Source organism: Triturus cristatus, chromosome 1_2 (genome assembly GCF_964204655.1).
Source record: "Triturus cristatus chromosome 1_2, aTriCri1.1, whole genome shotgun sequence".
In the NCBI taxonomy this organism is placed as follows: Eukaryota; Metazoa; Chordata; class Amphibia; order Caudata; family Salamandridae; genus Triturus; species Triturus cristatus.
The window spans coordinates 1162180373-1162195089 of NC_140580.1; the positions used below are offsets into that span (position 1 = coordinate 1162180373).

A 14717-nucleotide genomic window follows, 5' to 3' on the forward strand; every position below is an offset into this window, starting at 1 on the left:
AGACTAAACCAGACAAGGAAACTGTGTGTGAAAGCTCTGATTTCCACCGAACTGGAGAAGGAAACCATTGACTTAACCTCTGCCTTGCATCTTGTTTGGATAAGGCCTACAGAGCATGAAGACTAATGGACCCCACTTGCTTGCTGCCTTCACTGACCACTTCATCCTCCACATCCTCATTTACCACGTGATTCCTGTCCACCGTGCAGCCTCTTCATACCTCATCGCGCTCATGTACCTCACTGACCTCATGTACCTCATAGCTCTCATCGCCCTCATTGTCCTCTTCAGTTCTACCTACTTTACTGCCTTTCTGTACCTCATTGATTTTACATACCTCAATGCACTCTACCCCTCATTCCTCAGCTCTCCAGTGGCCTAATTCCATCAGCCTCGTTTACCTCTTACCCCACCCACTTTATGTGTTACGTCCCTCCTCCCTCGAACATACCTCCCTCTCTCACCTTCCTCGTCTCCTTTATCTGCGTCTCCTCACATCCCCCATGGTCCTCCCCTCACTCCCCACAGTCCTAACCCCCCGCGGCCCTCACAATATCCCACCTCCTCGCTGCCTCCCCTGTCACCTTCACTCACCAAGCACTGTCAGCAGGAAATGCCTGGTTTTCTCCGCCAGGGAGTTGGAGACCACGCATGAGTAGTGGCCGGAGCTGGACGCCTTGACCTTCTCAATCTGCAAGGCTGACCCATCAGCGGACACCTGGAAGCCATCTCCACGCAACAGGGGCTGGCCGTCCCTCAGCCAGGTCACCTTCGGCCTGGGGTTACCTGCCCAACACGGAGAAAAGCTTGTGATTGGCTGGCGCATTCCTGGTTGTGATTCGGCAGCTTCAACGTGTAGAAGAAGCGGTCCATGCCCAGCCCTGGGCCTGAAGAACTTTGGGAAGGGGATGAACACATTGGCAGAAAGGCGAAGGGGCTTGATGAGAAGTCACTGTGAGGTGGAATAAGGGGGGGGAGGCGAGCCAGTGGGGACTAGAAATGGATCGAATCAGATTCAGCCACGTGTGAGGATTTATGAAGGTGCCAAAAGAGCCCAGTCATGATTGGCAGTTTTACGAACAGCTACCCACCAGCACACTACAGTCTTAGAACAGCCACTCCCCTTCACACTACAGTCTTAAAAACATCCACTCCCCCAGAACACTACAGTCTTAGGACAGCCACTCATCAGCACACTACAGTCTTAGGACAGCCACTCCTCATCACACTACAGTCTTAGGACAGCCACTCACCAGCACACTACAGCCTTAGAACAGCCACTCCCCAGCAGAGTACAGTCTTAGAACAGCCGCTCCCACAGCACACTACAGTCTTAAAAACAGCCACTCCCCCAGCACACTACAGTCTGAGAACAACCACTCCCCAGCACACAACAGTCTTAGAACAGCCACTCCCCAGCACACTACAGTATCAAAACAGTCCCTCCACAGCACACTACACTCTTAGAATAACCACTCCCCAGCACACAACAGTCTTAGAACAGCCACTCCCCAGCACACTAGTCTTAGAACAGCCACTCCCCAGCAGAGTACAGTCTTAGAACAGCCGCTCCCACAGCACACTAGTCTTAAAAACAGCCACTCCCCCAGCACACTACAGTCTTAAAAGCAGCCACTCCCCCAGAACACTACAGTTTTAGGACAGCAACTCGTCAGCACACTACAGTCTTAGAACAGCCACTCTCCATCACACTACAGTCTTAGGACAGCCACTCACCAGCACACTACAGATGTAGAACAGCCACTCCCCATCAGAGTACAGTCTTAGAACAGCCGCTCCCCAGGCACACTACAGTCTTAAAAACAGCCACTCCCCCAGCACACTACAGTCTTAAAAACAGCCACTCCCCCAGCACACTACACTCTTAGAATAACCACTCCCCAGCACACCACAGTCTTAGAACAGCCACTCCCCAGCAGAGTACAGTCTTAGAACAGCCACTCCCCAGCACACTACAGTCTTAGAACAGACACTCCCCAGCACACTACCGTCTTAAAAACAGCCAATCCCACAGCACACTACACTCTTAGAATAACCACTCCCCAGCACAATACAGTCCTAGAACAGCAACTCCCCAGCAGAGTACAGGCTTAGAACAGCCATTCCCCAGCAGACTACAGTCTTAGAACAGCCAATCCCACAGCGCACTACACTCTTAGAATAACCACTCCCCAGCACAATACAGTCTTAGAACATCCAATCCCACAGCACACTACACTCTTAGAATAACCACTCCCCAGCACAATACAGTCCTAGAACAGCCACTCCCCAGCACACTACAGTCTTAGAACAGCCACTCCCCAGCAGAGTACAGTCTTAGAACAGCTGCTCCCACAGCACATTACAGTCTTAAAAACAGCCACTCCCCCAGCACACAACAGCCTTAGAACAGCCACTCCCCGGCACACTACAGTCTTAGAACAGCCCCTCCCCAGCACACTACAGTCTTAGAACAGCCCCTCCCCAGGCACACTACAGTCTTAGAACAGCCACTCCCCGGCACACTACAGCCTTAGAACAGCCACTCCCCGGCACACTACAGTCTTAGAACAGCCCCTCCCCAGGCACACTACAGTCTTAGAACAGCCACTCCCCGGCACACTACAGTCTTAGAGCAGCCACTCCCCGGCACACTACAGCCTTAGAACAGCCACTTCCCGGCACACTACAGTCTTAGAGCAGCCACTCGCCGGCACACTACAGTCTTAGAGCAGCCACTCCCCGGCACACTACAGTCTTAGAGCAGCCACTCCCCGGCACACTACAGTCTTACAACAGCCACTCCCCGGCCCACTACAGTCTTAGAGCAGCCACTCCCCGACACACTACAGTCTTACAACAGCTACTCCCCAGCACACTACAGCCTTAGAACAGCCACTCCCCGGCACACTACAGTCTTAGAGCAGCCACTCCCCGGCACACTACAGTCTTACAACGGCCACTCCCCGGCACACCACAGTCTTAGAACAGCCCCTCCTCAGCACGCTACAGCCTTAGAACAGCCACTCCCCCAGCACACTACAGTCTTAAAAACAGCCACCCCCGTAACACTACAGTCTTACAACAGCCACTCCCTGGCACACTACAGTCTTAGAATATCCACTCCCCCAGCACACTACAGTCTTAGAACAGCCCCTTCCCAGGCACACTACAGTCTTAGAACAGCCACTCCACGGCACACTACAGCCTTAGAACAGCCCCTCCCTGGCACACTACAGTCTTAAAAACAGCCACTCCCCGGCACACTACAGTCTTACAACAGCCACTCCCCCAGCACACTACAGTCTTAGAGCAGCCACTTCCCGGCACACGACAGTCTTACAACAGCCACTCCCCGGCACACTACAGTCTTAGAGCAGCCACTCCCCGGCACACTACAGTCTTACAACAGCCACTCCCCGGCACACTACAGCCTTAGAACAGCCACTCCCCGGCACACTACAGTCTTAGAGCAGCCACTCCCCGGCACACTACAGTCTTACAACAGCCACTCCCCGGCACACCACAGTCTTAGGACAGCCCCTCCTCAGCACACTACAGCCTTAGAACATCCACTCCCCCAGCACACTACAGTCTTAAAAACAGCCACTCCCCGGCACACTACAGTCTTACAACAGCCACTCCCTGGCACACTACAGTCTTAGAACAGCCACACCCCCAGCACACTACAGCCTTAGAACAGTCACTCCCCGGCACACTACAGTCTTAGAACAGCCCATCCCCAGCACACTACAGTATTAGAACAGCCCCTCCCCAGGCACACTACAGTCTTAGAACAGCCCCTCCCCGGCACACTACAGTCTTAGAGCAGCCACACCCCTGCACACTACAGCCTTAGAACAGCCACTCCCCGGCACACTACAGTCTTAGAGCAGCCACTTCCCGGCACACTACAGTCTTAGAGCAGCCACTCCCCGGCACACTACAGTCTTACAACGGCCACTCCCCAGCACACCACAGTCTTAGGACAGCCCCTCCTCAGCACGCTACAGTCTTAAAAACAGCCACTCCCCGGCACACTACAGTCTTACAACAGCCACTCCCTGGCACACTACAGTCTTAGAATATCCACTCCCCCAGCACACTACAGTCTTAGAACAGCCCCTCCCCAGGCACACTACAGTCTTAGAACAGCCACTCCATGGCACACTACAGCCTTAGAACAGCCACTCCCCGGCACACTACAGTATTAAAAACAGCCACTCCCCGGCACACTACAGTCTTAGAACAGCCACTCCCCCAGCACACTACAGTCTTAGAGCAGCCACTTCCCAGGCACACTACAGTCTTAGAACAGCCACTCCCCGGCACACTACAGTCTTAGAGCAGCCACACCCCGGCACACTACAGCCTTAGAACAGCCACTCCCCGGCACACTACAGTCTTAGAGCAGCCACTCCCCGGCACACTACAGTCTTAGAGCAGCCACTCCCCGGCACACTACAGTCTTACAACAGCCACTCCCCGGCACACTACAATCTTAGAATAATCACTCCCCAGAACACAACAGTTTTAGAACAGCCACTCCCCAGCACACTACAGTCTTAGAACAGCCACTCCCCAGCAGAGTACAGTCTTACAACAGCCGCTCCCACAGCACACTACAGTCTTAAAAACAGCCACTCCCCCAGCACACTACAGTCTTAAAGCAGCCACACCCCCAGAACACTACAGTCTTAGGACAGACACTCGTCAGCACACTACAGTCTTATAACAGCCACTCCCCATCACACTACAGTCTTAGGACAGCCACTCACCAGCACACTACAGCCGTAGAACAGCCACTCCCCAGCAGAGTACAGTCTTAGAACAGCCGCTCCCCAGGCACACTACAGTATTAAAAACAGCCACTCCCCCAGCACACTACAGTCTTAAAAACAGCCACTCCCCCAGCACACTACACTCTTAGAATAACCACTCCCCAGCACACTACAGTCTTAGAACAGCCACTCCCCAGCAGAGTACAGTCTTAGAACAGCCACTCCCCAGCACACTACAGTCTTAGAACAGACACTCCCCAGCACACTACAGTCTTAAAAACAGCCTGTATTAAGCCTGATATTACAGTCTTTAACTGAGCAAAGACAAGAGGCGCAATTACACTATACTCAGGCCAGAGAAGACAATAGCAGAATGCGACAATCATTGCAGGAAATGGCGGATAAACTTGGCGGATTAACTCGAGATATCTCAGAATTGCAACAGAGAGTGTTAGCTACTGAGGAACTATCAGCGCTTACAGATGTTTCTACTAAAAAACATGAGGAACAGATTTCAGGCATGCAGATCAAACTGGAAGACATGGAAAATCGCCAGCGGCGACAAAACCTGAGGCTATTTGGTATTTCAGAAGGCGCGGAGGGGGCGGACCCGAGGGGGTTTATGGTTAAACTATTCCAAAAAGCTTTTCCGGATCTTTCTGACTGGGATTGGGACTCCCAACTTCAAAGGGTCCATAGGCTGCCATTAACTCAGAAGAATAAGGGAGGGCAGTACCCTCGTCCTTTTCTGATCTACTTGGGGAATTTCTTATTGAGACAGGCAGTGGCAGCAAAATCACGACCTAATACTCCAATATCGATAGATTAATTTACTTTTTTTGTAAGATCGGATCTTAGTAAGGCTACAATGGACAGACGCTGGAGACTACGTCAATTCATAGATCCTATAAAAGCTTTAGGAGCCCAAGCTTTTCTACAAGAGCCTGCACGTTTAAAAGTACTTAAGGGCAGCCATACTTACATTTTTTTGGAAGAAAAAGAAACGGGCTTGGCAGTGGCTAAGTGGCTAGCAGAAGCTGCTGAACAAAGATAGTTTGGGGTCTCGGGGGCTCTAAATTACTTCAAAAGGCATGGATTTAATGTTTAGCGAATAGCCCGGGGGGTTCCAGGCTTTATATCATCTCTTTTTTCTTTTCTTTTTTTTTTTTTTTTTTTTTTTTTTGAACTTTGAAGCTAAACTGAAGTGAATTGAATTTATGAAAAATGTCAATGTTGGACTACTACTTGGACTATCACTTGGGGCGTTGGCCCTTTCTATGTCTCCTCTTCCTCTTTCCTGTTGTCAAAAATATCAGTTAACATCTTAGATTGAAAAAAGGCAAGGAAGAAAAAAAAGACTAGAAAAGCTAAAGGAAAGAAGGGAAGGAAAAAGATAAAAAAAACAAAAGGGGGGAGGGAGGAAGATTCGATTTAAATATTTTTTTTTTTTTTTTTGTGGGTTAAAGGAGGTTGTAACAAAAGCGGGGTGGGATGACCATCTATGCTGCTGCTCTGAAAGGCTGCCCTTCCAGCGGCAGGCGTTTCTAGGGGGGGAGGGTTCTTCTAAGAGACAGGGTGAGTTGTCATTCTTAGATGCTGATGTTGTTCGCAAAGGACAAGGGAGGGAGGGTGGGGTTGAATTGGGGGGGGGGGGAAATCATCATCACTAGGGCACCATGGTATTAAAAGGGGAAGGTTTTTTTCAGTCTTCTTAATGTTTTCAGTACTGATTAATAGACGAAATAATAGATCAAAAATAGTAAATATTATGTTTATTGGTATATTGATGGTAGTGGAAGGAGGAGGGCTCATCCAAAAATTAGAAATTCATCATGAATTGGATTAATTGTCTGGTATGTAACGTGGCTGGCATCAATAATACAACTAAACTACGGTTAGTCCGGGAAGAGATTCGAATTTATCAGCCTCAATTTGCGGTTCTTACAGAAACACATCTGGCCTATAAGGACCGAAATTTATTGATGCATTTAGGACTTGATATTATTATTTGCACTACTCAAACTGTTTCCATAAAAGGAGTGGCTATTTTAAAAGATAAAAGGTTTAACTGCACAGTGATTAAAAAGCAGGCTGATCAATGGGGGCGCTGGGCGTTAGCTCAGCTCGATATATGGGGGAAAAAATATGTGATCTGCGCTGTATATGGTTGTAATGTGGATGACCCCTCTATTTTTGAGTTTCTTAATTTAGAACTGCTAAATTGGGAGGGGGAAAAATTGGTTATGGGGGATTTTAATTGTGCCATAGATTATAGTATAGACTCCACTGGGAAAAGTACTAATTTAAGAATGCGTAAAACTCGCGGAGCAATCCTACAAATGATAAGACTTCAGTCTATCAAAGATGCTTGGAGATATATATATCCTTCAATACCGGGCTACACTTATTATTCGGCCCCTCACAAATCATATTCTAGGATTGATATGGCTCTTGTGTCTGATAGTCTACTTTTAACATCAAAAATGGAAATTTGCCCTCGGGTAACCTCTGACCACAACCCCATTATTTTTTCTTTTCGGGTTACAATTGAGAAAAAAGAACTTAGGCCATTTTCTTTTCCTAGATACTTGATGAAGGATAATGAATATTTGGTACATATTACTCAGCAATTGGAGGAATTCTTCAAAATAAATGCTGGATCTGCATCTCCAGTAATTGTGTGGGATACTATGAAGGCGTATGTTCGTGGTATTACACAAAAATATATTTTCTTACAGAACAAAAAACGAAAAAGTGAGATGGAGACTTTGGTATATAATTTGCGAGATTTGGAGAAACAACATGTAGAGGCAGTTAAAAAAAAGGATTTAATGGCCCAGGATAGGGTGTTTTCTTTATTAATTGACGCAAGAATCATAGTTAAACAGCTTCTAAGGGATAAAATGGCTGCTAATTATTGTAAGCATCGTTTAGAAAAATATGAATATGGGGAGCATATAGGACATGTACTGGCATATCAGACTGCAGAAACAAAAGCGAAAACTAAAATTAATTCTATTAAAGGGGCAAACGGGTTAATGTATACTGAAGCTTCAGATATCTTGGAGCAATTCCTATTATTTTATCAACAGCTTTATTCTCTTACATGGCCCTCTAATCAAGATGAGGTATTAAGCTACATCAATAATAGTGATCTTCCAGTGGCAGATAGTGACAAAGTTGCTACTTTGGATGAAATGGTTTCGCTGGAAGAGGTGGAGGCAGCATTATTAACATTGCCTATTGGGAAAGCTACTGGCACTGATTCACTGCCGCTGGAATTTTATAGAACCTTTAAGAAGACCTTGCTTTTGCCACTTACTAGTGTAATACAATCTGTAGCTGTCAGTGGAGCAGTACCGACTTCTAAAAAAGGATAAAATACCAACTGAATGTGGGTCATACCGGCCAATTTCTCTTATTAATGCAGATGCAAAAATATTTTCAAAGATCTTGGCAACCCGTCTAGCTCCGCTTATGCCGGATCTAGTTTCTGAAAGACAACATGGATTTATAGCAGGGAGGAATACCACTGCTCACGTGAATATGGCTATTGGAGCATTTGACTACGCAGAGCAAAGGAAAATAGATTTTGGAATGATTTTATTAGACGCCGAAAAAGCGTTCGACCGTGTGAGGTGGGAGTTTTTATGGGCAGTGCTATCTAAGATCGGTATAGGCACGCAGTTTCAATCTTGCATACAGGCTCTATATCGTAACCCACAAGCGAATCTTTCCTATATGGGATCCCGATCAGCATCTTTTAGGATTCTATGTGGGACCAGACAGGGCTGTCCTCTGTCTCCACTACTTTTTGCTTTATACATAGAGCCATTTTTACGTACTTTACAATCTTGTGTGTACATTAATCCGCTGGAATCGGGCACTTTCAAACTTAAACTTACGGCATATGCCGACGACATAGCGGTTTACGCAACTAATCCAAGTGAGGCTGTGATGAGGATTAAGCAAGAAGCAGAGAAATATGGTAATGTCTCAGGGTATAAATTAAATGTTAATAAAACTCAGGTGCTCACTACAGCCGGGATACATAAATCCATTACCGAGGCATATACAACCGTGACTTATCTAGGAGTAAAGATAACAGCTAAAGTTAATCAGATTATTGATCTTAATTATGTACCACTCTTCCAGGCTACTACTAAGTTGTTTAGAATCTGGCATAGGCTTCCCTTGGGTCTGCTTGGCAGATGTAACTTAATTAAAATGAAAATACTTCCTAAATTTCTATATCTTTTTCGCTCAATACCTATGAAAATTCCTAATATCTTTTTTAAAAAACTGGAGGGTATCTGTAGCAGTTTTATATGGGGCTATAAGAAACCTAGGAAGGCAATTGAGCTACTCAAATCTTCATACGAACAAGGCGGACTAGGTTTCCCAGACTTCAAAATATATTTCTGGGCCTCATTTACAGGACGTTTCCGCTGTTTGTTGGGTTTGGACCAGACGCATTCATTCTTTAAGTTTGTTTTAGGTAATCAACAGGACATGTTTTTATATGGAATAAACGACCCTAACTATTTTAAAAGAGTTAAGTTTAAGACTGTGAGGGATACTGTATATGTTTGGAGAGATATGTCTTCTAAGTGTAAACTATCACTATTTCATAACAAATACCCATTGTGGGGGAATCCTCTTTTTCCCGAGGTTTTTGAGGATCAGGCTGGTAAATCTTGGGTTAAGTATGGAATTACATGTCTGGGTGAGATATATAGTGAGAAAGGAATCAAATCTTTTGAAAATTTGTGTTTAATTTATAACTTGCCATCACACTTTTTCTTTAAATATCTGCAAGTAAGAAACTATTTGACTTTAAATGTAAGGATAACTGAGCCTATGGAGTCAAACGTCTGGGATTGTATATATGGAAGAAAGACTAAATCTCTAATAGGGCTGATGTATACACATTTACATGGTTTTAAATTAGATGGTAGTAAAAAATTAGCCGAATGCTGGAGTCAAACTTTGGGTATAGCGGTCTCACCCAACATGATCAAACAAGCATTAGGGAATCTGAAAAAATCGGTTCATTCTGTTAAATTGCAACTTCAGCAATTACGTGCTGTCTGTATGTTGTATTATACACCGGCTAAAATAGCTAAATGGGCCCAAGGAAATGTGGAGGGTGATAAAAAACACTGTCCTAAATGTGGATTATATGCTGCTAATTTATTACACATGTTTATATCATGCCCAGCTCTGACGGTTTTTTGGAAGAAAATGGAACAACTTTTACAGTCTAAACTTGGGTTGGATCAACCACTTACTGATTTAGAAATTATGTTGGGATATAGGGAGAATAATCCAGCGATGGCATGTCTTTTTTCAATTCTGATGGCTTCTGCTAGATTAACTATAGCCAGGGTATGGATTTCTCCCACACCACCACTGGTTGAGGATTGTTGGGTCATAATTAAGGAAACTTACGGTTTAGAGGCTGCCCTAGCAAAGGCAAGGGGAATTCGCTCTTTAGCTAAATTTGAAGTATTGTTGCGACCTATGTCTTTCTGATTTTATAATTTTATATTATTTAAGTACTATATGAAACTTTGTCTACATGGTCTTGTTTGATTTATTTATGATTGTTGCTCTCCTTCTCCTTTACAATTTTCTATGTTCTTTTTGATCTATTACTAAGGTGATGTTAAATTCTCTCTAGGTTTTTTCTTTTGCACTATAGTACTTATGTGTCATTTGTGATGATGAAAATAAAAAATTATTTTTAAAAAAAAGAACAGCCACTCCCCAGCAGAGTACAGTCTTAGAACAGCTACTCCCCAGCACACTACAGTCTTAGAACAGACACTCCCCAGCACAATACAGTCTTAGAACAGCCAATCCCACAGCACACTACACTCTTAGAATAACCACTCCCCAGCACAATACAGTCTTAGAACATCCAATCCCACAGCACACTACACTCTTAGAATAACCACTCCCCAGCACAATACAGTCTTAGAACAGCCACTCCCCAGCACACTACAGTCTTAAAACAGCCACTCCCCAGCAGAGTACAGTCTTAGAACAGCCGCTCCCACAGCACACTACAGTCTTAGAACAGCCACTCCCCGGCACACTACAGTCTTAGAACAGCCCCTCCCCAGGCACACTACAGCCTTAGAACAGCCACTCCCCGGCACACTACAGTCTTAAAAACAGCCACTTCCCGGCACACTACAGTCTTACAACAGCCACTCCCCGGCACACTACAGTCTTAGAGCAGCCACTCCCCGGCACACTACAGTCTTAGAGCAGCCACTCCCCGGCACACTACAGTCTTACAACAGCCACTCCCCGCCACACTACAGCCTTAGAACAGCCACTCCCCGGCACACTACAGTCTTAGAGCAGCCACTCCCCGGCACACTACAGTCTTACAACAGCCACTCCCCGGCACACCACAGTCTTAGGACAGCCCCTCCTCAGCACACTACAGCCTTAGAACAGCCACTCCCCCAGCACACTACAGTCTTAAAAACAGCCACTCCCCGGCACACTACAGTCTTACAACAGCCATTCCCCGGCACACTACAGTCTTACAACAGCCACTCCCTGGCACACTACAGTCTTAGAATATCCACTCCCCCAGCACACTACAGTCTTACAACAGCCACTCCCCGGCACACTACAGTCTTATAACAGCCACTCCCCGGCACACTAGAGCCTTAGAACAGCCACTTCCCCAGCACACTAGAGTCTTAGGACAGCCACTCCTCAGCACACTACAGTCTTAGAACAGCTACTCTCCTGGCACACTACAGTTGTTACTACAGTCATGCTTTCAGCTCACCTGTGGCTGCGCACGTCCAGCGCACCGTCTGACCCTCGGGCACTCTCTGGACTTCTTCCTCGTTTTCCTTCTCAATTTCTGGTGGAACTAAAAGTGAAAAAGAGCATGAGAAACGGACACTCACTCAGGGAGGTGCAACAAACACCAAATGAAGTCAAAGTATCGCAGGTCCGCCTGCAGGAATAGACACCCCTCCAGAAATGCAAGAAAGGGAAGTGGGCGCAGTAAATATTTATCTGGGGTCACTCTCTGCACAGAAGGGACCTGTTCTGTCCCTGCAGCCACACGGCCTGGGGATGGTTTTCTAAAGCAGATCCCAGTTTACCATCCGGTGCTCCACAAATCACATGTAATTCTTTCCTGTCCCTATGAACCTGCCCCTCTGTAGGGCAACTGTGCTGTAGTGCAAGCCTGAGCCACGACGCTGCAACCAGGGGTGGGTGCGATGACGTCACGGAAGACAGCAGGATACTGGTACCTAAAGCAGCTTTCAGAAGCAGCATCTCTGCTCACAGCATCGTTCCACAAACACTGGTGTGGGAACGGCAGCCTTCAGGCAGAAATCACTCATAGCCGCGGAACAACTCGGTACAAACAGTCTGTCAAACGCAACACACTTTTGGGTGTTGCACAATATTAAAAAAATGTAGAAATGCCTACAATCTAACATTTAATTATGGAAAATTCTAAACGGTATTTTTAAACTCGCACTCGAGCAGGAAGCTTCGTCACACGACTCTTAGGTGACTACAAGTTTCTAATTCTATGACAAGTTAATTGTTGCTAGAGAGTTGCCGTCCAGATACTGCATTTAGATGGTAGTACGACTCTGCAAGTTAACCAATCGTCACTGACCTCTGTGTGATCTGCAGTACACAACTTTATATACTGGCAGGGCCAACTCAGTCTTTCATCTTTCTGAAGTCAATACATTGATTATGTTCACATTATCCATTTGGTAACTGTAACAGATATTATTCAATGAGCTTAGAGCTGGTAAAATCGATGCATTAGGAGAGAAATAAAAACAAGTTATTCCTCAGTGTTACAACTGTAATTGCATTTATGTAGTGCTTACTACCCCTGGCGAGGCATCAAAGCGCTTTTCGATGAGAAGCACGCTACTCCAGAACCCAAAAGGATTAGCGTTGGATCAGTATAGGGTAATATGAGTTAATTTGAGCGGGTCTGTTGGGAGATTTGGGAGATCATAGTAGTAAGATGAGGTTTGGGATGAGCAAAAGGGGAGATGGAGGACGGAAGAGTCTAGAAAGGGATTATGGAGATCATAGCAGTAAAAGGAGGTTTGGGTGGGTCAAAGGAGGGATCCATGAGGGAAGAATTTAGAAAGGGTTGTTTGAGAGATCATAGTAGTAAAATTAGGTTTGGGGTAAGCCAAGGAGAGATGGAGGAGGGAAGTGTCTAGAAAGTGTTATTTGGGAGATCATAGTAGTAGAATGAGGTTGGGATGAGTCAGAGAGTTGAGGTAGAGGATATATTGAGAGAGGTATAGGGTGAGACGGATTAGGGTATTGGAGATTGTCAAAGTTTGTTCTTCTCCTTTGAAGCTCGCCTTTTGGGCTAACACCTGTGTGGCTTCCTGCAGGACGGAGGTAACATGCAGGTCCCTATTGTCTTCTTTTCTGGGAGTCGTTAGCATGTCTCCGCAGGAGGGCAGAAGGCTGTCTGCCAGACAAGCCCCGTGTACACCAGTAAATGGGCAATAGGAACCTCGGGCAACTAAAGTGAAAGCTATGTTTAATTGCACTGAATCTTGACGGCTTTAACGCATTATCCACCGCTTCACTAAAATGATGATGTAAACAAGAATGCTGAGAAAGATCTGTTTTGGCATATTGTTAGAGACTTATTTTAAAGATGCTAGTTCATTATGTATGGCCATTTGAGGACACTTAGGGATGCCCGACACTATTGATGTTTCTTAGCCTAAGATGGTTCTAAACATGTAAGATTATATTGCAAACCTATATGTCCTTTGCACACCTGACGATGATTGGCTCACTGTTTGGTAAAATCAATAAAAACAATTTAAAAAACAAAAAAACTAAAGTGGCAGCTTCTAAAGTTGCACTTTGCCCTCCAGTCACGTTAAATTTTATTTAACCATTAAATTGGGTTTAATGCACTGATTCTATTGATAGCAAACAGCACCAACCTTAGTAATCCCATTCAGAAGCTGACAGGGCTGGGGTGGCAGCGTGTGACTCTGTACTTGCCAATGGGGCTACTAGCCTTTCCAGAGTAAAAACGTCAATTTAGGGTTTTTACTGCTGAAACATGTAAAAATACATAGTTCACTTTTTAATATAAGGATCTTGCCTCAGAGCTCAGTAGGCCTGCCATAAGTGTGACTTACATTTATTAACAAGCATTTGCAATGCAATAGGTCTTGCTTTTCTTTTTAGAGTTAGAGCTTTTGGCATTGAAATGGAAATGTTTTTAACAGTTATGACTTATGGATTAGTAATGTAGAGGGAATAGAAATTGATAAAGCCTTTTTTACATTACTGATGGCAACCATATTTGTAGCACTGAGGTGGTTCACTGTTGGGGATATTGCATATGAAGGCCACTAATGTAATCTTGTCTGACATGCTGACTAGTACAACAGTAATAACACAGCAGCTTGTGATGCGAGCAGTAGCTGCCAGTGTAACATTCCAGTTCCATATAGTGCCGCTTCACACGGGTATACAGATTGCTTTTAATCGCTCCCAGAGTCCTAGGTTTGTAAGAAAACGGGGGCAAAGGGATGATGGGCGATTAGGCCAGGATCACACAGTTTGAACACGTGATCAATAAAAATGGTATTTAGAAGAAGGCTAAGGCGAGGTGCAAAGGAAGCACTTATCTGGCTACGTATTGGGGAAGAAAAAAGGTAAAAATTTAAATAGTGATTTTCCACCCATGTGATACACATGGTTGGTTTAATTTAAAACGCTTGCATGTTTTAATGTAGAAGGACACAACGGATAAACTGTGCCAAAGTAGGTAATCCGTGACTGTGTTTTCCTCATCCCACAAGCGAGAATTTCACAATAGAACAAATTCTAAATGGGGGACGGGGAGAGGTTGTGAAGGAGCAGCAATGAGGAGCAGTA

At 45.4% G+C, this 14717-nt stretch overlaps 1 protein-coding gene across 1 annotated transcript in view; it reads right to left on the reverse strand.

Annotated features, from left to right (window-relative positions):
* HMCN2 (hemicentin 2) overlaps positions 1-14717 on the reverse strand; it is a 769579-nt gene that overhangs the window by 162567 nt on the left and 592295 nt on the right. The window contains exons 48-49 of the mRNA XM_085613971.1: positions 11596-11682; positions 595-786 (exon numbers count right to left, since the gene is read on the reverse strand). Coding sequence (XP_085470097.1) covers positions 595-786; positions 11596-11682 — 279 coding nt within the window. The remainder of the gene's footprint in view (positions 1-594; positions 787-11595; positions 11683-14717) is intronic.